Source organism: Crinia signifera, chromosome 12, assembly GCF_055691185.1.
Source record: "Crinia signifera chromosome 12, ASM5569118v1, whole genome shotgun sequence".
NCBI classification, from domain to species: domain Eukaryota; kingdom Metazoa; phylum Chordata; class Amphibia; order Anura; family Myobatrachidae; genus Crinia; species Crinia signifera.
In genome coordinates, this window is record NC_139228.1 from 84,332,148 (window position 1) to 84,356,501 (window position 24,354).

The window sequence follows — 24,354 nt, forward strand, 5'->3', positions numbered from 1 at the left end:
CCGAGCAGCAGTAAACTGTGTGAGTTTCCCAGACAGCGGGCGCTATAGAGGCTGCCCAGTATGTCGCAGCGTGATGACGTACACAGGCGGCGACCTCCGGCTCCTTCCCGGCGTGTTCATAGAGAAGGACATCAGGGGCATCGCTGCGTCCCCGGCGCCTGTCATTGTTACACGTGAGTGTCACCTGCAGCTGCATTACTACTATATGCCCGGAGTACACAGCCGGCGGGTGGAGCCTGTGTTACCCTGAGTCCTAGCGGGGGTGGCAGAGCCGGGCGAGCCTCTGTACAAGGGGAGGAATGACGGAATGTGACGCCATACATGCAGCACTGTCTCTGTCACACAACCTGTCCTATAACACGTCATAGCGCTGCAGGTGTGTGTGTAACACGTCATAGCGCTGCAGGTGTGTGTGTAACACGTCATAGCGCTGCAGGTGTGTGTGTAACACGTCATAGCGCTGCAGGTGTGTGTGTAACACGTCATAGCGCTGCAGGTGTGTGTGTAACACGTCATAGCGCTGCAGGTGTGTGTGTAACACGTCATAGCGCTGCAGGTGTGTGTGTAACACGTCATAGCGCTGCAGGTGTGTGTGTAACACGTCATAGCGCTGCAGGTGTGTGTGTAACACGTCATAGCGCTGCAGGTGTGTGTGTAACACGTCATAGCGCTGCAGGTGTGTGTGTAACACGTCATAGGGCTGCAGGTGTGTATAACACGTCATAGGGCTGCAGGTGTGTATAACACGTCATAGGGCTGCAGGTGTGTCACTGTCACAGATCCTCTCTTATAACACGTCATAGTGCTGCAGGTGTGTATAACACGTCATAGTGCTGCAGGTGTGTATAACACGTCATAGTGCTGCAGGTGTCTATAACACGTCATAGTGCTGCAGGTGTCTATAACACGTCATAGTGCTGCAGGTGTGTATAACACGTCATAGTGCTGCAGGTGTGTATAACACGTCATAGTGCTGCAGGTGTGTATAACACGTCATAGTGCTGCAGGTGTGTCACTGTCACAGATCCTCTCCTATAACACGTCCTAGTGCTGCAGGTGTGTATAACACGTCATAGTGCTGCAGGTGTGTATAACACGTCATAGTGCTGCAGGTGTGTATAACACGTCATAGTGCTGCAGGTGTGTATAACACGTCATAGGGCTGCAGGTGTGTATAACACGTCATAGGGCTGCAGGTGTGTATAACACGCCATAGTGCTGCAGGTGTGTATAACACGTCATAGTGCTGCAGGTGTCTATAACACGTCATAGTGCTGCAGGTGTCTATAGCACGTCATAGTGCTGCAGGTGTGTATAACACGTCATAGTGCTGCAGGTGTGTCACTGTCACAGATCCTCTCCTATAACACGTCCTAGTGCTGCAGGTGTGTATAACACGTCATAGTGCTGCAGGTGTGTATAACACGTCATAGGGCTGCAGGTGTGTATAACACGTCATAGGGCTGCAGGTGTGTGTGTAACACGTCATAGGGCTGCAGGTGTGTGTGTAACACGTCATAGGGCTGCAGGTGTGTGTAACACGTCATAGGGCTGCAGGTGTGTATAACACGTCATAGGGCTGCAGGTGTGTATAACACGTCATAGTGCTGCAGGTGTGTATAACACGTCATAGTGCTGCAGGTGTGTATAACACGTCATAGTGCTGCAGGTGTGTCACTGTCACAGATCCTCTCCTATAACACGTCCTAGTAGTAGTAGTAGTAGTACGTTTATTTATAAGGCGCCACAAAGTGTCCGCAGCGCCGTACATAGCTAACAAAAAAAAACAAATTACAAGGTAACGTACAGGGTGTGTAGAAAGATACAGTATAAATAGGGGTATAGCTGGTAGAACTAAAATCAGCATCAGTTCAGAAGTAGGTGTCAAAATAGTCAAGGAGACTGAAGATGAAGTAGAGGAAGGGAAGAACAGGACAGGAGCACAGGTGAGGCAATAAGGTAGGGTGAGTACGTGAGGAAGGAGGGCTCTGCTCATAAGAGTTAACATACTAAAAATAGGTGGGTGGACGAACGAAATACAATAGGATAAGTAGGAACGGAGGGGAACGGAGGCAGGATAGGAGGATCAAAAGAGGTTAGGAGGAGGGATAGGCTAGTCGAAAAAAGTGGGTTTTGAGGGAGCGCTTGAAGGAGGTAAGGGAATCAGAAAGCCTGATGGGTGGCGGGAGGTTGTTCCAGTGCAGGGGGGCAGCGCGAGAGAAATCTTGGACACGGGAGTGGGAGGAGGTGATTAGGTGAGAGGTCAGTCGGCGGTCAGCGATGGAGCGAAGAGGACGGGAGGGAGTGTGGATAGAGATCAGTGAAGAGAGGTAAGGAGCTGTGGAGGAGGAGAGAGCCTTGTAGGTGGTGGTGAGGAGTTTAAAGAGAACTCGGAAAGGAATGGGGAGCCAGTGAAGAGATAGACAGAGGGGGGAGGCGGAGGTAGAGCGGCGGGAGAGGAAGATGAGCCTAGCAGCAGCGTTAAGAATGGATTGGAGAGGTGCGAGGCGGGTGAGAGGTAGCCCAGAGAGAAGGATGTTGCAGTAGTCAAGGCGGGAGATGACAAGAGAGTGAATGAGAATTTTGGTAGCGTCAGTGGAGAGGAATGGTCTGATGCGTGAGATTTTGCGTAGGTGAAAGCGGCAAGACTGTGAGAGAGCACGAATGTGGGGGGTGAAAGAGAGGGAGGAGTCAATGATGACACAGAGGCAGCGCGTCCTAGTGCTGCAGGTGTGTATAACACGTCATAGTGCTGCAGGTGTGTATAACACGTCATAGTGCTGCAGGTGTGTATAACACGTCATAGTGCTGCAGGTGTGTATAACACGTCATAGTGCTGCAGGTGTGTATAACACGTCATAGTGCTGCAGGTGTCTATAACACGTCATAGTGCTGCAGGTGTCTATAACACGTCATAGTGCTGCAGGTGTCTATAACACGTCATAGTGCTGCAGGTGTGTCACTGTCACAGATCCTCTCCTATAACACGTCATAGTGCTGCAGGTGTGTATAACACGTCATAGTGCTGCAGGTGTGTATAACACGTCATAGGGCTGCAGGTGTGTATAACACGTCATAGTGCTGCAGGTGTGTCACTGTCACAGATCCTCTCTTATAACACGTCATAGGGCTGCAGGTGTGTATAACACGTCATAGTGCTGCAGGTGTCTGTAACACGTCATAGTGCTGCAGGTGTCTGTAACACGTCATAGTGCTGCAGGTGTGTATAACACGTCATAGTGCTGCAGGTGTGTCACTGTCACAGATCCTCTCCTATAACACGTCATAGTGCTGCAGGTGTGTATAACACGTCATAGTGCTGCAGGTGTGTATAACACGTCATAGGGCTGCAGGTGTGTATAACACGTCATAGGGCTGCAGGTGTGTGTGTAACACGTCATAGTGCTGCAGGTGTGTATAACACGTCATAGTGCTGCAGGTGTGTCACTGTCACAGATCCTCTCTTATAACACGTCATAGGGCTGCAGGTGTGTATAACACGTCATAGTGCTGCAGGTGTGTATAACACGTCATAGTGCTGCAGGTGTGTATAACACGTCATAGTGCTGCAGGTGTGTATAACACGTCATAGTGCTGCAGGTGTGTATAACACGTCATAGTGCTGCAGGTGTGTATAACACGTCATAGTGCTGCAGGTGTGTCACTGTCACAGATCCTCTCTTATAACACGTCATAGGGCTGCAGGTGTGTATAACACGTCATAGTGCTGCAGGTGTGTATAACACGTCATAGTGCTGCAGGTGTGTATAACACGTCATAGTGCTGCAGGTGTGTATAACACGTCATAGTGCTGCAGGTGTGTATAACACGTCATAGTGCTGCAGGTGTCTATAACACGTCATAGTGCTGCAGGTGTGTATAACACGTCATAGTGCTGCAGGTGTGTATAACACGTCATAGCGCTGCAGGTGTGTGTGTGTGTAACACGTCATAGCGCTGCAGGTGTGTGTGTAACACGTCATAGTGCTGCAGGTGTGTATAACACGTCATAGTGCTGCAGGTGCGTATAACACGTCATAGGGCTGCAGGTGTGTCACTGTCACAGATCCTCTCTTATAACACGTCATAGTGCTGCAGGTGTGTGTGTAACACGTCATAGTGCTGCAGGTGTGTATAACACGTCATAGTGCTGCAGGTGTGTATAACACGTCATAGTGCTGCAGGTGTGTATAACACGTCATAGTGCTGCAGGTGTGTATAACACGTCATAGTGCTGCAGGTGTGTATAACACGTCATAGTGCTGCAGGTGTCTATAACACGTCATAGTGCTGCAGGTGTGTATAACGCGTCATAGTGCTGCAGGTGTGTATAACGCGTCATAGTGCTGCAGGTGTCTATAACGCGTCATAGTGCTGCAGGTGTGTATAACGCGTCATAGTGCTGCAGGTGTGTATAACGCGTCATAGTGCTGCAGGTGTGTATAACACGTCATAGTGCTGCAGGTGTCTATAACACGTCATAGTGCTGCAGGTGTGTATAACACGTCATAGTGCTGCAGGTGTGTATAACGCGTCATAGTGCTGCAGGTGTGTATAACGCGTCATAGTGCTGCAGGTGTCTATAACGCGTCATAGTGCTGCAGGTGTGTATAACACGTCATAGTGCTGCAGGTGTCTATAACACGTCATAGTGCTGCAGGTGTGTATAACACGTCATAGCGCTGCAGGTGTGTGTAACACGTCATAGTGCTGCAGGTGTCTATAACACGTCATAGTGCTGCAGGTGTGTATAACACGTCATAGTGCTGCAGGTGTGTATAACGCGTCATAGTGCTGCAGGTGTCTATAACACGTCATAGTGCTGCAGGTGTGTATAACACGTCATAGTGCTGCAGGTGTGTATAACGCGTCATAGTGCTGCAGGTGTCTATAACACGTCATAGTGCTGCAGGTGTCTATAACACGTCATAGTGCTGCAGGTGTGTATAACACGTCATAGTGCTGCAGGTGTGTATAACACGTCATAGTGCTGCAGGTGTGTCACTGTCACAGATCCTCTCCTATAACACGTCCTAGTGCTGCAGGTGTGTATAACACGTCATAGTGCTGCAGGTGTGTATAACACGTCATAGGGCTGCAGGTGTGTATAACACGTCATAGTGCGGCAGGTGTGTCTATACAGTAACTATCTGTATTCACGCAACAATATCACTAAAACCTGACCTGCTAGTTGCGCTTCAAAGACAGATTGGGAAACCCTGGTGTAGATAATATTCTGACAATGCTTGCACGACACACACACACACACACACACACACACACACACAGCGCCAGCACTAAAAGTGATCATTATTAGCACAGTAACATGAATACGTTATAAAGAAGGTGATAACAAATCTCTTTTATTGCTCTTATTCTATGTACAGAAGAATGCACGAAGATTCAATGGATGTATTATAGCATTTGGGGACTGGATAAATTGTCAAGTCCTCCCACAAATGGTCGCCACTCATCGTGCTAACTGGTGACACTATGGCATTACAGGTTAAGATGATCCGTAGAGTCGGCTTGAGCAAGGCATACCGGTACCAATGGCCCCAAGCCGTTGGTCCTCTGTTGCATCCCTGTGTCTACCTTCCCATCTCACGCATGCACGGCATGCGGTACAGAAGGCCCGGTGTACCTGTGGACGATACTCCTTTTTGGAAGAAAATTAATGTTAACTTTAAAGATGGAGTTGGAAACATAAAGAGACACTTCCTTCTGATGATGAAAGAGGCTTCCGATCACCTCCGGGGGCCAGGGGGGAAAACTCTGCGACAAGACATTTTGGAACAGACAAGTGTCATGTGGGAGTTTAGACATACTGACGATTTACAGAAGTGGGTGGTGTCATGCGACCAGGAGATAGGCGGGAAGAGCACGGCGTTCCTCACACTCGGAAACAACAGCCAGACCGCTCTGTTTCATGGAGTGCTTAACTCTCAAGTGCCTCGCGATGGAGAAACCAATTTCAGTGGATATTGTACTTTGAGAACAATGCCTAATATGGTGCGTATAATGTAAGAGTACCATAGGATATCTTGTGATAATGTGGAGTTTAATTCTCTCCAAACTCTAAGCCATGTGTAAGCTAAATTTCTTCACACCCAGTGGTTATATTTACCAAGTACGGGATTTCCCATAGCATCCAATAAGATTCTAGCTATTATCTTCTAGACCAGGGGTGGCCAAACCTGTCCTCAAGATCTACCAACAGTTCATGTATTATTTTATCTCGTACATGCAATACAACGGTGGTTAGTATTTGGTTGGGGGTCAAGAGCAATGCCTCCATTCGGGACTTGGTGAAACCCTGGTGCAGGTGAAATGCATAATGCTTACAGGAAGGGGCGTGGACTTACAGGAAGGGGCGTGGACTTACAGGAAGGGGCGTGACTTCTCAACCCCTGTTGTATCACTACAGAAGTACCAGTGATGCTAAGCTGCCCCTGGATACTCCATCTGCAGTACAGGCTCCTACACTGTGACAGGAGCCAAGTGCTTGAGGTTACAGGGCAGCACCCTGCTCCTGCCATTGAGGAGGCGCTGGCATTTTGGTGTCCCAGGTGCAGCTGGCACCCGTGCACTTATGACACTGTCCCCTCTTTAGAATGTTATATATCTCCCGAATAATATTATACATAAGTATATTAAGTCCTGAATATGCCCGTGGCAAGAATCTCCCAGAAGGAAGCTTCCCCCATTGAAGTAGGACTATGAAACATAATACAACTATAATATATTAAAATAACCATTCATCTGCACTGGAATATATTGGATTATGACTATACTAAAAACAGATACCCAAATTCTATATTCAGTGGAAATGCTTAGACTTCCTATTTATAATAGTGTTTATTATAGATCCCTGCACCTTTTCAAAACCCATGCAGTTCCTCTTTCCTGCCTGGGGTGTCGCTCTCTGCTGTGGTGTCTTTATCACATTGTAGCCTGGATCTCAATACAGACCTGACTGTACTAGAAGCATCATGCAGACAGCGACACCACAGGCAGAAAAGAGGAACTGCAAGCACTTTGAAAGGTGATGGGTGCTAGAATGAGCAGTATAGGGTATATTCCCTGTCAGGCGGAGGTGGAATATATTCTGCCAGATTGCTGATTTACACCAGTTTGCCTGGTGGAATATATTCGGTCAGTTTGATATTTGCCAGGAGGCTTTCCGTTAGGAAACCATTCTGAATAGGCGGAATATCAAACAGGCATTCCGCCTGACTGATGGCACCCTGGACACCGCACAGCACTCTCACTGGCCGGGCAGCGGCGCTGGCAGCAGTAGTAATCAGCGGGGATGCGGCTAGCAGTGAATATTAATGAGTGGGTCCCTGCTCTGGCGCTGCTGGGGATAGCGGTGCTGACAGGCGCATGAGTAATGAGCGGGACCTGGTCATCAATATTCACAGTGAGCCGGGTCCCCGCTCATTAGCTGTCATCGCCCCCAGAGAGCCCCCCCAGCAGTTAAGGCGCTGCTGATCCCCTGGAGCCAGCCCCCTGCAGAGAAGTGTTGTATTTCGTAAGAATAAAGCCCTTTCCCCATTTTTTATGTCACTAATCCGTTTTACTCACTTGACTAATATTCTCTTAACCAGGCAAATGACCATTGTTATTTTATCATAGGGAGCATTCAATCGTAAGCTGCATTATGATTGGTCGAACTTCAATATACTACACCTGAGGGTTCGTGGAGACGGGCGACCTTGGATGGTGAACATCCAGTCTGAGATGTATTTTTCTCTGACGTGGGACGATATGTACAATTATTTCATATACACTCGTGGAGGGCCATACTGGCAGGATATTAAGGTAACACTGCTCTGCTTTGTTGGTCTCTATTGAAAGCATTGTGATGTAAAGCTGGGTACACACTAGTGGTGGCTGTGACTGCAGTCTACATCAACCACACATTCAAACATCACCCGGGTGCAACCCAGGATGGCAGCAATGGATCAGCCCGCCCAGACTCCAGTGCTCACCAGCTTCCATTTGCTATTTATTTCCCCGCCCCTAGACTCCACACTATATAATCTACTGTAGAACTCCTGCATCAACTAGCCAATGGGAGTCTGGAGGGGCGGGAAGATACAGGAGGTAAGCTGCTGATTGCTCGGTTTGTAAATTGCACCAGCCAGTGATAGGCAGGTTGCTCACTGTGTGTATCGTCTAGCCACACCCTTTAGAATATTTTTCACGTTATCTGAATTCACAAATCAAACCAACCCAATGCCTGGTCAGCACAAAAGTCTAATCGCTCGCCCCTCAAACTCTTAGGACGCTATCCAATGCCCCCAGCGAGGGGGTTTGTGCGGCGAGGATAGCTTGTTTTCAGCGAGGATTGCCAAAAACAAGCCATCCTCGCAGTCAAACCTGCTCAAAATATTCAACATTCCAGGGAAGTCTGCACCGTCAGTATTGGTCTTCCAGTCACATAGACTACAGGAAACCTGTAAGACCAATTCAGTGTCAGGTATGATGTGGGGGTCAGGGAAATAAGAGTGCTGTGAGCATAATACAGGTTTCCAGAGCACTGCATGGACTGCCTGGATCTTGCCCCTTACTTGTGGAAGCTCGGTCAGGGTTCAAAAGCAGATCTTGCATCAGACCAGGCCGATGGTGGAGGTTTGCAATGTATCACATGCGACCCGTTTCCCGCTGCCGAGGGGGATCCGAGTCAGAGTGTATGTAATTAGGTAGGAAGGTTATGTGGGTGGTACCAGTATGCATGAAGACTGCAATTGTGAATGAGTGTAGAGAGTGTTTTATTGTTCGATAAGTGATGGCAGGAAAATAATCCTAAACCATGATCCGCCCACCAACCTGGATCTTGTTTGGGATGAAGTCTTTGTATTGCAGCCCAATATCCATAAAATGTCCTCATTTTTAGCTTTAGACCAGTGGTTCCCAAACTGTGTGCCTAGGCACCCTGGGGTGCCTCAGGACACTTGCAGGGGTGCCTTGGGTTGGTGGACCAAGATCAAATCATATTAGTTATGGTCAATGTACCAGGCAAAACCAGTGCTGGCGGCAGCCAATCATAATATATGTGCACAAACAGAAGCAAATCCTGCCCCTCACCAGATAACTGTGACATATAAACACAATGCACTTCATTTAATATCAGAATTTCTCAATAAGAAGCATTTGGCCTAGGGGTGCCTTGAAAATATTTTGATGCTCTAGGGTGCCGTGATTCAAAAAAGTTTGAGAACCCCTGCTTTAGACTGAATTTAGTATGATTCAGAATTTTTAGCACCATTGTACTTTATAATTTTATATCAACAATTCATGTATAGTTGTCTAATTTTACAAAAGTTAACATACTTACTGCTTTCACAGGAGGATTGAAATACTTATAATGGATTATGTGATTTCATTTGTAACAAATCTTTTATACCCCTTTCAGACATAACAGCAAATTACCGTGTGTAGCAGTTTGACCCGGTAATTTGTGTAGTGTGAAAGGGTCTCGCCAGGGATGAAGAACCTTCAGCCCTCCAGCTGTTGTTGAACTGCACCTCCCAGCATGCCCTGCAACAGATTTAGCATAGCGGAATAGCAAAAATGTAGCAGGGCATGCTGGGATGTGTAGTGCAACAACAGCTGGAGGGACGAAGGTTCCCCATCCATGACCTACACAAATAACCTGTGTTTTTAGTAAATTACCGGGTTGACAGTTTTTAACCCAGTAATTTGCTGCTATGTGTGAAAGGGGGTGAGACTGCACCCAGCAAAATGACCCGCACTGACCATACCAGGTCGCATGTCTGAAAGGGGTATAAAGTAACACACATAGATTTTTTTTTTTCTTGAAAATTTAGTGCGATTATAAATGTATTTTAATAAAACTTCTCTTCTAAACCGTTTGAAAGATTCCATTGTCCAAGTTCTTTATGACCAGCCGTGGGAGGGTCCAAGACAGGCAGCACCCACTGTGGCCAGATAAGGTATGTACTGTAATACGTATATCATGAGGTAAAGCGCATTTTGCCCCAGCATTCTGGGAAGATTTTATGGCATACTTTAGGTTATTTTATATGGAACCGATATTGTTTTTATAGACGTGAGATCCACGTCCTCTACCTCTCAATGTTCTACCATAAGGAAAGCAGGGAGGTAGGGATTGGGCCATAGCAGAACCCAAACTGGTTTGTAAGTAGACAGAAATAATCAGGAGAATGATGGCATAGAACGGGTCCTCTCCATAACCGAATGCAGGCACCTTAACAAAATATCCATGCTTAGACAGGTGTGGGTCGTATTGTTGACCTGACTTAGGTCGACAGGCGTCTAGGTCGACATGGGTTTTTTCACTGTTTTTTTTTTTTTACCCGAATGTCGACATGGACACAGTTGGAAGTCAACTGCAGCCCCTCGCTATTTTATTCTCCCACCACGCCCTAGTGGATGGTAGGGCATGAAATACCGCCTGTCGGCACATGTCAGCTAAAAAAAAGAGTGAAAAAAACCCCATGTCGACCTTGTCCCATGTCGACCTAGATACCTGCCAACCTTGTTGCCTGTCGACTGAAGTCGGGGTCGACAATACGACCATATCCTGCTTAGACACGGGTGACTTATTTAGTACCTCAGATCGAGTATATCCCTTATTCAAAGGCAGGGATAGTCCTAGTAGGGGAATCACACCAGAACAAAGCATTTGAGCCTTTCTACGTTTAACCCTTTGAGTGCCAAGTGAATTTGTCAAAATAGGTGCAAAATAAATGCGAAGCAAACTTCATTCATAATAATGACCTGTTATGTTTACCTTATATAGGAAATGTTTTTTACACATTTTGTATTTGAATTTATATAACAAATGTGAGAGATGTCGGCATTTTTATCTGATGTTTTGAACATCTCACAGATGTTGGCGCTGAAACGGTTAAGCCTGTATGCTTTACCTTACATGCAATGTTATTAGTGTATCTGTTATGTTACCAGTCAGCTACCCGCTCGCATTGTTCAAATGCAGCCTGTAACCTGGCAGGTACTGATTGGATGCAACGTTCCCTCTCTCCAAGCTTGGCTACATGTGCCACGTGGGTACCCTTGCTGCCCTTAGGATGAGATAGATGATTGTTCCCACTGCTGTGCCCGGGACAGGACCCATTATTTTAATTGAACCTTTGATAGCAGTCGTGCTAGATGGTGACCCTACACCGCTTACTGGATTGGACCTGATCCTTAACATGTTCTAAGACCTTATCAAAACCCAGATGTGGAAATAATAATCCAGTGTTTCCATACTAGAATGTACCGGACTGACTTTCTTGGGGTTAGCCAGAACCATTCTTAGCTAAGCCAGCAAACTGGCACAGGCCACAGAGTGCATTCTGTATGCCAGGCGTGGCCGAACTAGGGCCCTCCAGCTGTTGTGAAACTACAAGTCCCATCATGCCTTGCCACAGTTTTTCTATTAGAGAATGCTAAAACTGTGGCAAGGCATGCTGGGATGTGTAGTTTCACAACAGCTGGAGGGCCACCGTTTCGCCATGCCTGCTCTGACACCTCAGGCACTTGGAGGGAGCCGCGGCCGGGAGAAGTTCAGGTAAGCGGCTTCGCCTTTGCGGGGAGCCGGATATCGCGTCTCTGTGGAGACCAGTTACGCTGGTGGTTCCAGGAGGGGACGGATTTACATATAACTCCGCCTCCAGGCTCGCGGCAATGGCCTGTCCTGGGTTCCCGCCGTGAGCGCTCCTCTCCTCCCCCCCCCGTCTCACAGCGGGGGCCATTTTAGCTCACTTGCTGGCTGGCTGGCTGCTAGACGGAGAGGAGCATAAGAAATCGCCCCCCTTTGCCTCCACTGTTATCAGTGACAGGTTGTATTATCCTCACCTCACTTACATGGTGCAGGTGTAGGAAACAAAGTGCCGATTCCCTGTGTGTGTGGTGTGGGGATTTGTGATATACTGCAGTGTATTTTATCTGTCTTTGTTATTTTTCACAGTTTGTTATGTTAAGCTGATGTGAGTGTTTTCATACCATATCTCTCTCTGTAGGACTGACAGGGAGCGCAGTCTAAGTTCACTTATTCATTTATTTAGTGACTGAACAATTCTCACACAAGATATCACTGGTGTACTTAGGTAACTCCAATTGCAAATTGCTAAGCACACACATCATGTCAGCAAAGGGTTCAGGGAAATCCCGTAGGCCTGGTCCCGCTCCAGCGCTGCACGCATATACATGCACAGTGTGCAAAGAAAACTTTGCTAGTGCTGAGCAGAACCACGCAGGCCTCTGTGACCGTTGCTCTCAGCCGGGACCTAGTCCGCAACCCACTGCGGATGTTTCCTGCAGACCAGACTGGGCTGCAGACCTGTCCTCTGCGATGAGGGAACTAGCTTCCCAGCTGGCAGCGTCATGCAACACCACTGCCTCACCGACACCCCAGGTCCAACCCCAGCCAGCAGAGCCTGCTTGGGTAGCAGGATTATCAGTCAGTCCAGGGTTTGGTGCAGGTCTCATCCTCACTTCAAAATGTTCTGGCAGGGTCTAGTACAAATAGACCATCCAGACATGAGGCGGCTCTGCCTCTTTTACAGGATACAGATGATGATACCTCAGGAGATTATCAGGACGGGGGTGTTATTGATGTAATTGATGATGTGGACACTGATACTGATGATCATATGTCCCAGGCCAGAGTAGACAGCCTAATTAAATTGATACTGAACCAGTGTTCAAACGTAAAAATAAGGACACTGCTTTTTTCCCTCAGTCAAAGCAGTTGGATAATCTGTTTGAAGAAGCTTGGAAGCATCCAAATAGGAAATTCCTTGTGTCTAAGCGTATTCCTTTTTATCCTCTACCAGACAGCCACAAAAAATGGGACGACCCCCCTCAGGTTGACGCCCTGCCCATACCTGATGTAACATCTTTGAAAGACCCAGTGGATAAAAAACTGGATCAGTTTCTCAAGTCCATATTTTCCAATCCAGGGGCAGCTTTGAGGCCTAGCTATTCAGCTGCCTGGACAACCAGAGCTATAGCACATTGGGCGGATGCGCTCTTGGAGGGTTTTCAATCAGGTACTAAGAGATCTGAGTTACTATCTTTTGTGGACAATATTAGGGAGGCTAGTTCCTACCTAAGTGAGGGCGTATAGGATGCGGGAATATTTGCATCCAAAATTTCTGCAGTATCAGTGGCCGCACGCAGAGCCCTCTGGCTTAGATCTTGGAAGGCCGATAATGACTCAAAGAAAGCTTTAGAGGCCTTACCGTTTACGGGGGGTATACTTTTCAGAACGGAATTGGACAAAATTGTCACTTCCATTGCAGCCTTAAAGTCTGCTTTTTTGCCCACAGGAGCCACTAAACCAAGGCAGCAAGCCTTTCGTTTTTTTCGTCCCTCCAGTAGGGGCAGATCACATTATACGGGATCCTGGCCAACAAGGTCACAGCAGTCCTCCCAAAAGACGCAGAAATTCAAGCCCAAGCAGGGATGGGCAGCTCGTTGTCAGACCCCAAAGCAGGCTGAAAAGCCAGCGGCCTGACACCGGGCACACCAAGGACGTGCCATGGGTGGGGGGCCGCCTTCTGGAGTTTGCGGAGACCTGGTCAAGTTCCACATTGGGATCTTGGGTGTTGGAACTAATATCGCACCGTTATGCTCTGACCTTGTGCTCCAGAACCCCAACACAGTTTTTTACAACAGGCCTCCCACTAGACCCTCTCAAGGCAGTAGCCCTCGAGACAACCGTCTCAACCCTGTTGGAACAAAGAGTGATCATGCCTGTCCCGCATTCTCAGAGAGGGACCGGATTCTATTCAAATCTGTTCCTGGTCAGCAAACCAGACGGGTCCTTCTGACCGATATTGAATCTCAAGAGATTGAATGTTTTCCTGCACGTTCAGAATGGAGTCTCTGAGCTCCATCCTCAGCGCTCTGGAACCAGGAGATCTGATGACCTCACTGGACATACAGGATGCATATTTGCATATTCCAATCAAACTGGAACATCAGAGATTTCTCAGATTTGCAATATTGGATCGCCATTTTCAGTTTCATGCTCTCCCGTTCGGGCTCTCAACAGCCCTCCGGTTGTTTACGAAAGTCATGGCGGTGATGGCGGCTTGCTTACACCTTCTAGGCATTCGACTTCTTCCTTACCTAGATGATCTCCTCATAGTAGCACAATCACAGGAGGAAATTCAGAGCCATCTCCAGATTGCCCTGGACATGCTTAAATCTCATGGGTGGATAATCAACTGGAAGAAATCCAGCTTGACTCCATCATCCGCCATGATACATCTGGGGGCACTAATAGACACGGAAGCTCAAAGAGTGTTTCTCCCCCAGAACAAAATACAGGACATTCACTCACAGATCCAGTTTTTTCTGACACAACGCAGGGTGTCGGTACACCTCTGTATGACATTAATGGGAAAGTTGGTATCCACCTTCCCAATGCTGGAATTTGGACAGTTTCACTCCCGAAGACTTCAGCTGGCCCTGTTATCTCGGTGGAACCGATCGCACATGGATCTGAAGAGACAGTTCCTCACGATCTTAGACGAAGTCAGACAGTCTCTCCAGTGGTGGTTACTGTCGGACAACCTAAGGAAAAGACGATCCTTTGCAAGTCACGATTATATCATAGTGACAACGGATGCCAGCCTATAGGGCTGGGAAGCTGTGACCCTGGATCAGTCGTTCCAGGGCCTGTGGACACATCAAGAAACAAAGTTACCAATAAACGTGCTGGAGCTAAGGGCCATCTACCGGACGTTCAGCAAATCAGGAACTCTTCTTCACGGAAGGCCAGTCAGAATTCAATCAGACAACTCGACAGCTGTCGCGTAAGTGAACCATCAAGGGGGAACCCGGAGGGCAGAGAAGTTTCTACTCACCCTGTCGGCAGTGTATATTCCCGGAGTGTTGAACTGGGAAGCAGACTTCCTAAGTCGGCAAACGATTCACTCGGGAGAATGGTCCCTCCATCCGGAAGCATTCACAACCCTGGCAGACCAGTGGGGAATGCCACAAGTGGACCTCATGGCCTCAAAGCACAACAAGAAGCTCCCACTGTACGGATCCAGAACAAGAGATCCACAGGCATGTCTGGTAGACGCACTATCAGCTCCTTGGCCGTTCCAAAGGGTGTTGGCATTTCCACCAATTCCTCTAATTTCCCGTCTACTCCGACGCCTCAAGAGGGAGAAGGTGACCATGATCCTAGTGGCCCCGGATTGGCCGAGACTATCATGGTATCCAGACCTCTTGCAAATGGCCAGAGCACCTCCTTTTCCCTTGCCCCTCCGGCCCGACGACCTGTCACAGGGACCGTGCCTACACCCGGACTTAGCCAGACTGGCTTTGACGGGGTGGCTGTTGAGGAGTCGATCCTGAGCAGGAGAGGTTTTCCTCCTACAGTCATTAAGACACTGCTGGCGGCAAGAAAGCCCTTGTCAGCAAAGGTGTACCACAGGATTTGGCAGAGGTATTTTCTTTGGTGTGAGCCTAGGAGGTTCAATCCAAGGATATACAAATTGGATAGGGTCCTAGGATTCTTGCAATCAGGCCTGGACATGGGTTTGAGCCATTCATCCTTGAAAGTTCAAGTGTCGGCTCTCTTGGTTCTTTTCCAGAGGGAAATCGCTACGTCATCCACAATCCATACATTCTTTCAGGTAGCTCTTCACCTACAACCTCCCATACATCCACCAGCAAACCAATGGGATCTTACTTTGGTGCTGAAAGGGTTGATTAAAGCACCGTTCGAACCCTTGGAGTCAGTTCCTCTTTCATGGCTTACTCTGAAGACTCTTTTCTTGCTAGCCATTGCATCAGCGCACAGAGTATCAGATTTAGGAGCTCTCTCCTGTAGACCTCCATTGCTTATCTTTCATGAGAATAGAGCAGTTCTCAGAACTAGACTGGACTACCTCCCAAAGGTTGTATCTCTATTTTATATAAATCAAGAAATTGTAGTTCCAGTTTATACTACCATCACGGACACACAAGAAAGGGATGTTTCTTTATATGTAGTTCGAGCCCTAAAAATTTACGTGGCCAGAACAAAGCCAATAAGAAAGTCTGATTCTCTCTTTGATGCCCGGAAGTTGGGTTGGCCTGCTTCAAAATGTACCTTGGCTAGGTGGCTAAGGTCTACCATAAGGCAAGCATACCTGTTGGCGGGACGACCAGTACCGCATCCGGTAAGGGCGCATTCCACCAGGTCTGTGGGGGCATCGTGAGCCCTGCGGGCAGGAGTCTCGGCGGAGAGCATCTGCAGGGCAGCCACGTGGTCTTCGGCTCACACGTTCATCAAATTTTATTGATTCGACACCTTCGCCTCGGCTGACGCGGCTTTTGCCAGGGGTGTTCTCAGTGCAGCTCGGGAGCGGTCCCACCCTTAGGGACACAGCTTTAGGACGTCCCACATTTCCCAGCATCCACCGCTGGCCGTAAGAAAAAGGGATTTTTGGTCCCTACCTGTAAAATCCTTTTCTCTATCATTCTTATGGGATACAGGGAAGTGGTTCTTAACGATGGGGAAAAGAGCATATCCGAAGGAGACAGGCACATTTAAAACTTTATACTGGGTGTACTGGCTCCTCCCCTCTGCTCACCCCCCCCCCCCCCCTCCAGCCAGTTTGAGAACTGTGCCTCAGGAGAAGCACGCATCAGGAAGAGCTCCAGAGAGTTTTTTATCTTCTGTTTAATTTCTTTATTATTTTGGGGCTGCTGTTTTGGACTTAACAGCAGTCCTGCGTCGTGGGAGACTAGGGGAAGGGTTCAGCTGCTGGCCACTTCAAGGTACCGAGCTGTCCCTGCCACAGGACCACCGTCCTGAGTGGGTGTTGTTACCACGGGCATTGCGCTGCAGCGCGCGCACACCCCTGGCATGCCGCACACCCCTAGTCCAGTCTGAAGACATCAGTGGTGAGTATTACCCCGGGGTCCTCGGGTTACTGTGCGGCAAGATGGCGGCGGCGGTGCCCTGCACAGGGACCGCGCAACCCCCCTGCCTACACTGGGACAGGGTACTGCCTCCTGTATTGTCCAGGGCAGTTACCAAAGAGGTTTGGACATTCCCCAATGTCAGTCTCAGTATAAAACGCAGGTAAGCTCCGGCGCCATCACGCTGGCCGGAGCTTACCCAGAGCGGGACCAGTGCTCTGTGGGCGCGCTTTTGGCTACATGCTACAGGAGCAGCCATCAGACAACACAGGACACTCCACAGTGTATGTGTTGCAGAGGGCAGAAGGCACATGACACTTTCCAGTATATGTGCTGCAGCGTTTAAAAGCGCTATCTCTGTCAGAGTGTTAGCCCTGTTATACAGTGTATAATCTGCATGTATGGAATGTACAGTATATGTATGTCTGTAACCTGCACCTCACAATGTGCACAGTTAAATACTGGTCCCCCTATTTCTGTGATATAACCCACTTGCTTTAGCAGCCATCACAAGGTCTAGCCTCACACTGTAACATGACACTGGTGTGCAGCTGGGGTGATGGGGGAAGGGTTCCTGCTGTGCAGAGAAACAAGCTCAAACATGTGAGCAGCACAGATATTGTCACTAGTGCTGTGTTAAGGCCAGCAACATCAAAACCGGGGTCCCCTCATGTGAGTCCCCGGTTTTGCGTGCAGCATGAATATGGCGACTGCGGTGTCCGCCTCGAACCGCATGGTCACCTGCATACAGGGACTGCCTCTGCACTATAACTGAAGCGCCATTGAGACAGAAAGCGCCAAAACCTGCTCCTTCCCTGGGTGCTGATAATGCCAGGGCAGGGAATCTGCAGATAACTAATAGCGCTAGTGTTACCATGGGTACACTTCAATTGACATATTATATGTAAATATATATATATATATATATATATTACGGTGGTGCTTTATGCACTGCATTACCAGCTCTTCAGAGCTGTGGTAAGAGTGTCAGTGTCTCTGTGTCCTTATCCCACTGGCTTGATAGCTATGGTGCAGACACTGAAATGGTAAATGCTTCACATAATGCCTACTACACACTGTCATACATAGTCTGTGTCAATGTGTCTGGGTGGAAAGGCTCTCTCTCCAACATGTTGAGAAAGTTAACCTGCAGGTGGTGCAAGAATGATTTCACTCCTGCGTCCTTATCACAAGTGACTTGTCACAAGGTGTCCCCTTAACCAATGGGGGGCATTAAGTAGACTCCCAGGAGTTTGCTTGATCCAGCCATATAAGACAAGGCTGGAGAAGATGTCCTCACCTCTATGGTGTAGTGGATGCTTGCTTTCCTCCTTTGGAGAAGCAAGGTGATTATTCTAATCCTCAGCGCATACCTGACCAGCTACCACTGTGGATTGTGTGTGTCTGTGATTCTAATTACTGAGATTCACAGTTGCGCTTGACAAGGGTGATTAGTAAAGCACTAACGGTGCAGTTGCTATTAATGCACGCAACCCTGATAAGGGTGATATGACAGTGGTGCAGGTGTCTGAAAATTACACCACATTCAGGACACAGCTAAGGTTCTGTGTGAGGCGCAGAAGGAGTTAGGTGCCATTAACGGCCGTAATTCAGCCATGGCGGTATTGGGTCACAGACCCCTCTGGCTTCGGCTATGGATGGCTGACGCTGACACCAAACGAAGTGTTGAAAACCTTCCCTTCACGGGTGAACGGTTGTTTGGCAGCGATTCAGATGAGTTAATCTCAAAGCCGCTGCAGGGAAGCCCACCTTTCTTCCCTCGACCCCACAGGCGCCCAAGCGTCCTTTTTCCTATCACACCCAGCAGTCCTTTCGGACCAGCTAATTCCGCCCAAAAGCCAGGGGTGGTTCAAATGCAACCATAGGCTCCCGAGGTAAATTCAGGAAGCCTTCTGCTTCGGTTACCACAGAGCGGCCATCCGGGGCAGCTGCAGGTAAACCCGCAGCATGACGGTGGGGCTCCACCAATAGCTCCGGCCGAGGTGGGAGCCAGACTGGCGTTCTTCGGCCATGTTTGGGAAGCCTCGTGCCTCAATTCTCGGGCACAGGCTCTTATTACGCAAGGCTACAAGCTGGAGGTTGCAGTACAGCCACCTCAGAGGTTTTTCAAATCAGGCCTCCCTGCGTCCCCAGAGGACCAAGTGGTTTTGTAGCAAGCAATCCAAAAACTGGTACAGGCCAGGGTAATAACCCCGGTCCCTCCCCTGGAAAGGGGGCAGGGTTTTTACTCAAATTTATTTGTAGTCCCAAAACCGGACGGGTCCGTACGCCAATACTGAACTTAAAATCCCTGAATCCCTTCTTGACTGTAACCAAGTTCAAGATGGAGTCCTTGCGGGCCGTGATAGCGACACTGGAGGAGGGGGAGTTCTTGGCGTCCTTGGACGTGAAGGACGCTTACCTTCACATCCCAATATGGACCCCTCATCAGAAATATCTGAGGTCTGCGCTACTGAACGATCACTATCAGTTCCGTGCACTGCCGTTCGGCCTGTCCTCAGCCCCGCGCATATTCACCAAGGTGATGGCGGAGATGATGGTGGTTCTAAGGAAACAAGGTATTTGTGTGACACCATACTTGGACGACCTGCTGGTAAAGGCGAGGTCACCAGAGGAATTGCAGGCAGCCTTACATGTTACCATACAGACCCTGTCAGGTCATGGTTGGCTCCTGAACCTAGCAAAGTCCTCTCTGATCCCTTCACAGAGACTCGTTTTTGGGGATGGTGCTGGACACGGCTCTCATGAGTGTCCCTGCCACAGGACAAAATTGTAGACATTTAACAGCTGGTCACAGACTTGTTGAAGCCCCCCTAGGTGACAGTGCACCAGTGCATTGTCCTGTTAGGAAAAATGGTGGCCTCATTCGAGGCTCTCCAATTCGGGAGGTTTCACAGCAGGACTTTCCAGCTCGACCTCCTGAGCAAGTGGTCCGGTTCACACCGCCAGATGCATCGGCGGATTGGGTTGTCATCTCGGACCAGACTGTTACTACAGTGGTGGCTCCACACGCCCAACCTAAAAGCAGGGCGTCGGATTGGGTCTTAGTCACCACGGATGCGAGCCTCCTGGGATGGGGTGCAGTGACCATGGGTCAGTCCTTTCAGGGCAAATGGATCCTATGGGAAACATGCCTCCACATCAACAACTTGGAGTTACGTGCTGTGTATTATGCACTTCTAAAGGCGGCCCCTCTCCTCAGCGGACAGGCGGTCCGCATCCAATCAGACAATGCCACTACTGTGGCATTTCTAAACAGGCAGGGCAGGACCAAAAGCAGGCCCTGCATGCGGGAAGCATCAAAGATCCTGTCCTGGGCAGAGAATCACTGTCAGGCTCTTTCTGCCATATTCATACCCGGGGTGGACAACTGGGAAGCAGACTTCCTCAGTCGCCACGAGCTTCATCCCGGGGAATGGAGTCTACACCACCAGGTATTCAGTTCTCTGGTGGCTCGGTGGGGGACCCCACTAGTAGACTTGATGGCATCAAGACACAATTGGAAAGTATCCAGGTACTTCTCCAAGACAAGAGACCCTCAGGCAGAGGGTACCTCCATACCGTGGACGTTCAACAGCCTGATGTATGTCTTCCCACCGATTCCCCTAGTGGCTCGGGTGCTAAGGAAGATAAGAAAAGACGGAGCCGAAGTGATTCTTGTGGCTCCGGACTGGCCACGAAGAGCATGGTACCCAGAGCTTCTAAGTCTGCAAAGGGACTCGTGGCGCTTATCTCTGCAAAGAGACCTGCTCATGCAAGGACCATGCGTCTTCCAGGCCTTGGAACAGCTGCGTTTGACGGCCTGGAAGTTGAGCGGCAGATCCTGACACAGAAGGGATTTCACACTTCAGTCATCAGAACTATGACAAGTGCAAGAAAACTGGTAACGGCTGCACATTACCACCATATCTGGAAGAGATATGTGGGTTGAGTGTGAGCAGGAAAAGTTTACTCCTTCGGAGTTTAAACTTGAAAGGTTCTTAGATTTCTTCCATCTGGTCTGGACCTGGGCCTACGTTTAGGCTCCTTGAAGGTGCAGGTATCTGCACTATCTGTCTTTTTCCAAAAGAAGCTGGCTAATATACCTGAAGTGCAGACATTTCTGCAAGGAGTATTGCATATACAGCCTCCTTTTGTGGCCCCTACTCCACCATGGGACTTGGATGTCGTTCTGACGTTCCGAAAATTCTCCTGGTTTGAGCCATTGGAGAAAATTGATCTGAAATATCTGACATGGAAGACGGTGGTCTTACAAGCCCTAGCTTCGGCTAGGAGGGTCTCTGAGATAGGGGTATTAACTTGCAAGAGCCTATATTTGATCTTCTAGGAAGACAGGGCAGAATTGCGCACAAATCTGTGTTTTCTGCCTAAAGTGGTGTCTGCGTTCCATGTGAACCAGCCAATTCTGGTTCCTGCTAGTGGGCCTCATTCTGAGGTGCCAACATCTTTGGATGTGGTAAGGATTTTCTGTGTCTACATCAGGAGAACAGCGAGAATTGGCAAGACTGATGGACTTTTTGTCCTTTACGATGCCCAAAAGATCGGGCGTCCTGCTTCTAAGCAGTCTATTGCACGATGGATCTGTGCAACCATTAAACAGGCTTATGTGGTAGCAAAGCTTCCTATGCCTGCTGGGGTGAAAGCCCACTCAACTCGTTTAGTGGGGACTTCCTGGGCGGCTGCCCGAGGAGTATCGGCCTTACAATTGTGTAGAGCTGCCACATGGTCAGGCCAACACACTTTTGTCAAGTTTTACAAATTTGACGCTCTGGCCACTGAAGATATTCAGTTTGGGCAAGCGGTGCTGCGGCAATAGGTTCCGCACAATCCCGCCCGTTCTGATGTCTTTGGTATATCCCCATCGTTAAGAACGACTTCTCTGTATCCCATAAGAATGATAGAGAAAATAGGATTTTAATACCTACTGGTAAATCCTTTTCTCGAAGTTCTTATGGGATACAGGGCGCCCGTCTCTGTGCGGAGGTTTGCCTTAATCAGTTTGTGAGATGTGGACCAATACTGGGTCCTTCTGTTGCCCTTTTTGTTCCTTGCGGACATAAGGGTGTAGGTTACCAAGGTAACTTACTGTTACATAGTGTACCTTAACGGTTCACGAGTGTAGATTGTCACTTAGGTGATAATTCTTATAAATTGTTCCAGTTGGAACACAGTTCAAAAAAGTTGTCATGTTTGACATGTTCTTAGGCCCTTAAACTTCCCAGGTTCTGTGGTCGCTAATGTGGTCTATGTATGTTGGGTGTGCTGGATGAATCTCACCACGGTAAATATTACACATATTCCTCTCATATTGTTCTTCTCCTTCGGCACAGTTTCCGTAACTGACTAGAGGGAGGGGAGCAGAGGGGAGGAGCTAGTACACCCAGTATAAAGTTTTAAATGTGCCTGTCTCTTTCGGATATGCTCTTTTCCCCATCGTTAAGAACGACTTCCCTGTATCCCATAAGAACTTCGAGAAAAGGATTTACCGGTAGGTATTAAAATCCTATTTTTTCAGAGGCTAAGGTGGATGCTGGGCACCCGCCCTACCGCTCCAAATTTTGCAGTTACTTAGTTATATTTAACAATTCAGTGTTCAGTTGCTTGAATGTTCAATAGTTGAATGGTTCCCCTCTCCTATACCTGTTCCTCGGCTTGTTAAAGTTAAAAACTGGTCTCTGAGGACAGGAAGGGGTATTAGGTGGGTGGAGCCTAGGGCTGCACTAGCCAAAGGAAGTTCTACTCCTTGGTGCCCGGACCTCCAGCCCCGGAATACCCACATTTCCCAGCATCCACCTTGGCCCCTGAAAAAAGGATTTCACGGGTATGGACCAAAAATCCCCCTTTTTAGACCGATTGGCTGATATCAGTTGGTTTTGCACTTCCGCAGATCTTTAGCTGAATCTTCTGATCTTACGTGCTGCATGAAAGATCAGAAGATTTAGCAAAAGATCCATAGGAACACACATCAGATCTTAAGAGAACTCTTTGGTAAAGATGTGCGCTTGCCTTAAATCTTTTGTACAGGACGGACAACAGATTTCAAGGCTAATTTATGTGAACATCTTACGATCGCAGATCTTTCTAGTGTGTGGGCACCTTAAGGCATTTTAATTGAAATCATTTTTTTTTTTTCCGTCCTGGACAATCGATTTCAGGCAAGCGCACATCTTTACCAAGGATTTTTCTTAAGATCCCGTGTGCGTTCCTATGGCTCTTTTGTTAAATCTTCTGATCTTTTGTGCAGCACGTAAGATCAGAAGATTCAGCTAAAGATCCACGGGAGCGCGCATCGGACCAAAAATCGTTCTAGTGTGTGGGCACCTTTACATGTAATGTTCCTGTTGTTATTTGTCAGTTCAACGATATTCTTTTCTTTTTATAAATTCAGATTACCACCCTTGGATTTACTCTAGCGGACCGAGCCGATGGACCGTTTCAGCTGGAAATTGATTTCATTGGCTTATGTAAAGATCAGGCGCATACAGAGGAGTTTGCGTATGAGTCATACAGGCACACACCCATGTAAAAAGGATTTCAGAGGTGTTTATAGAAGAACTGTGGTCCCTTCTTTCATCAAATATATTGTTCATGTAATTTATCCCACACCTGCATTATCGTGACCTCCTACCAAATATCGCAAGAAGGTTAAAGAGTCATCGGAAAATTGCAGAGGCATACTCGCTGTAGGGTTTTTCTGTACAGAATAAATTGAATTTTGATTAGGGTTTCTATCTCTTAATTTTTTTTTTAGTCCAGCAGCGTTAGTGTCAAGGTGGATTATAGAATTTTTGTTAGACCCACTTTCCACAAAAATTACTCTGATCCCACTGGGAAATTTGGAAATAGTAATACCAATCCTTGGGAATTTTTTTTGGTACTTATGTAATATCTGGGCTCCCGTTTTTCTTATGAGACCGCGTCCATTCACCACACTATATAAAATTAACTCCATGCGTAGTAGGGGTATGAAAAAAATGGGGTGCATTTAACATGGGAGCCCAGATAATACATAAGTACCTTTTTTTTTTTTTTTTAAATCCTATTTGCGATAAAAAAATGCTCTGTGCCCTACAACAACCGTGCTATGGCTATGAGATTGACACTGGTGTAAAACATTTTTTTTTTAAAATGTATAAAACATTTTTTTTTTAAAATGTATAAAGTCCTTAACTATGATTATTTCCATTGAGCATTCCTGTGTGGAGTATATAATCATTCTTTTAAAAATTTCTAATATCAGATTGACATTATATACAGTATTGCTTTTTTTTTTTTTTACTGGAGTACAGATCTGTACCGTTTAGCCCGGCAGTTACATATAGTGGGACATTTACTAAAGGAAATTTGTAAAAAAATAGGTGTATTTGTATCCAGAAATACTTATTTTTGACATTTACCATCCCGAAA

At 47.8% G+C, this 24,354-nt stretch overlaps 1 protein-coding gene across 1 annotated transcript; it reads left to right on the forward strand.

The window, feature by feature from the left end:
- NDUFAF1 (NADH:ubiquinone oxidoreductase complex assembly factor 1) lies at positions 1–23,824 on the forward strand. The gene is made up of 5 exons (XM_083166711.1): positions 1–173; positions 5,388–6,012; positions 7,639–7,824; positions 9,888–9,962; positions 23,336–23,824. Exons 2-5 carry the CDS (start codon positions 5,494–5,496, stop codon positions 23,471–23,473), a joined length of 918 nt encoding a protein of 305 aa, XP_083022837.1. The 5' UTR covers positions 1–173; positions 5,388–5,493; the 3' UTR covers positions 23,474–23,824.
- Positions 23,825–24,354: the final 530 nt, after the last annotated feature.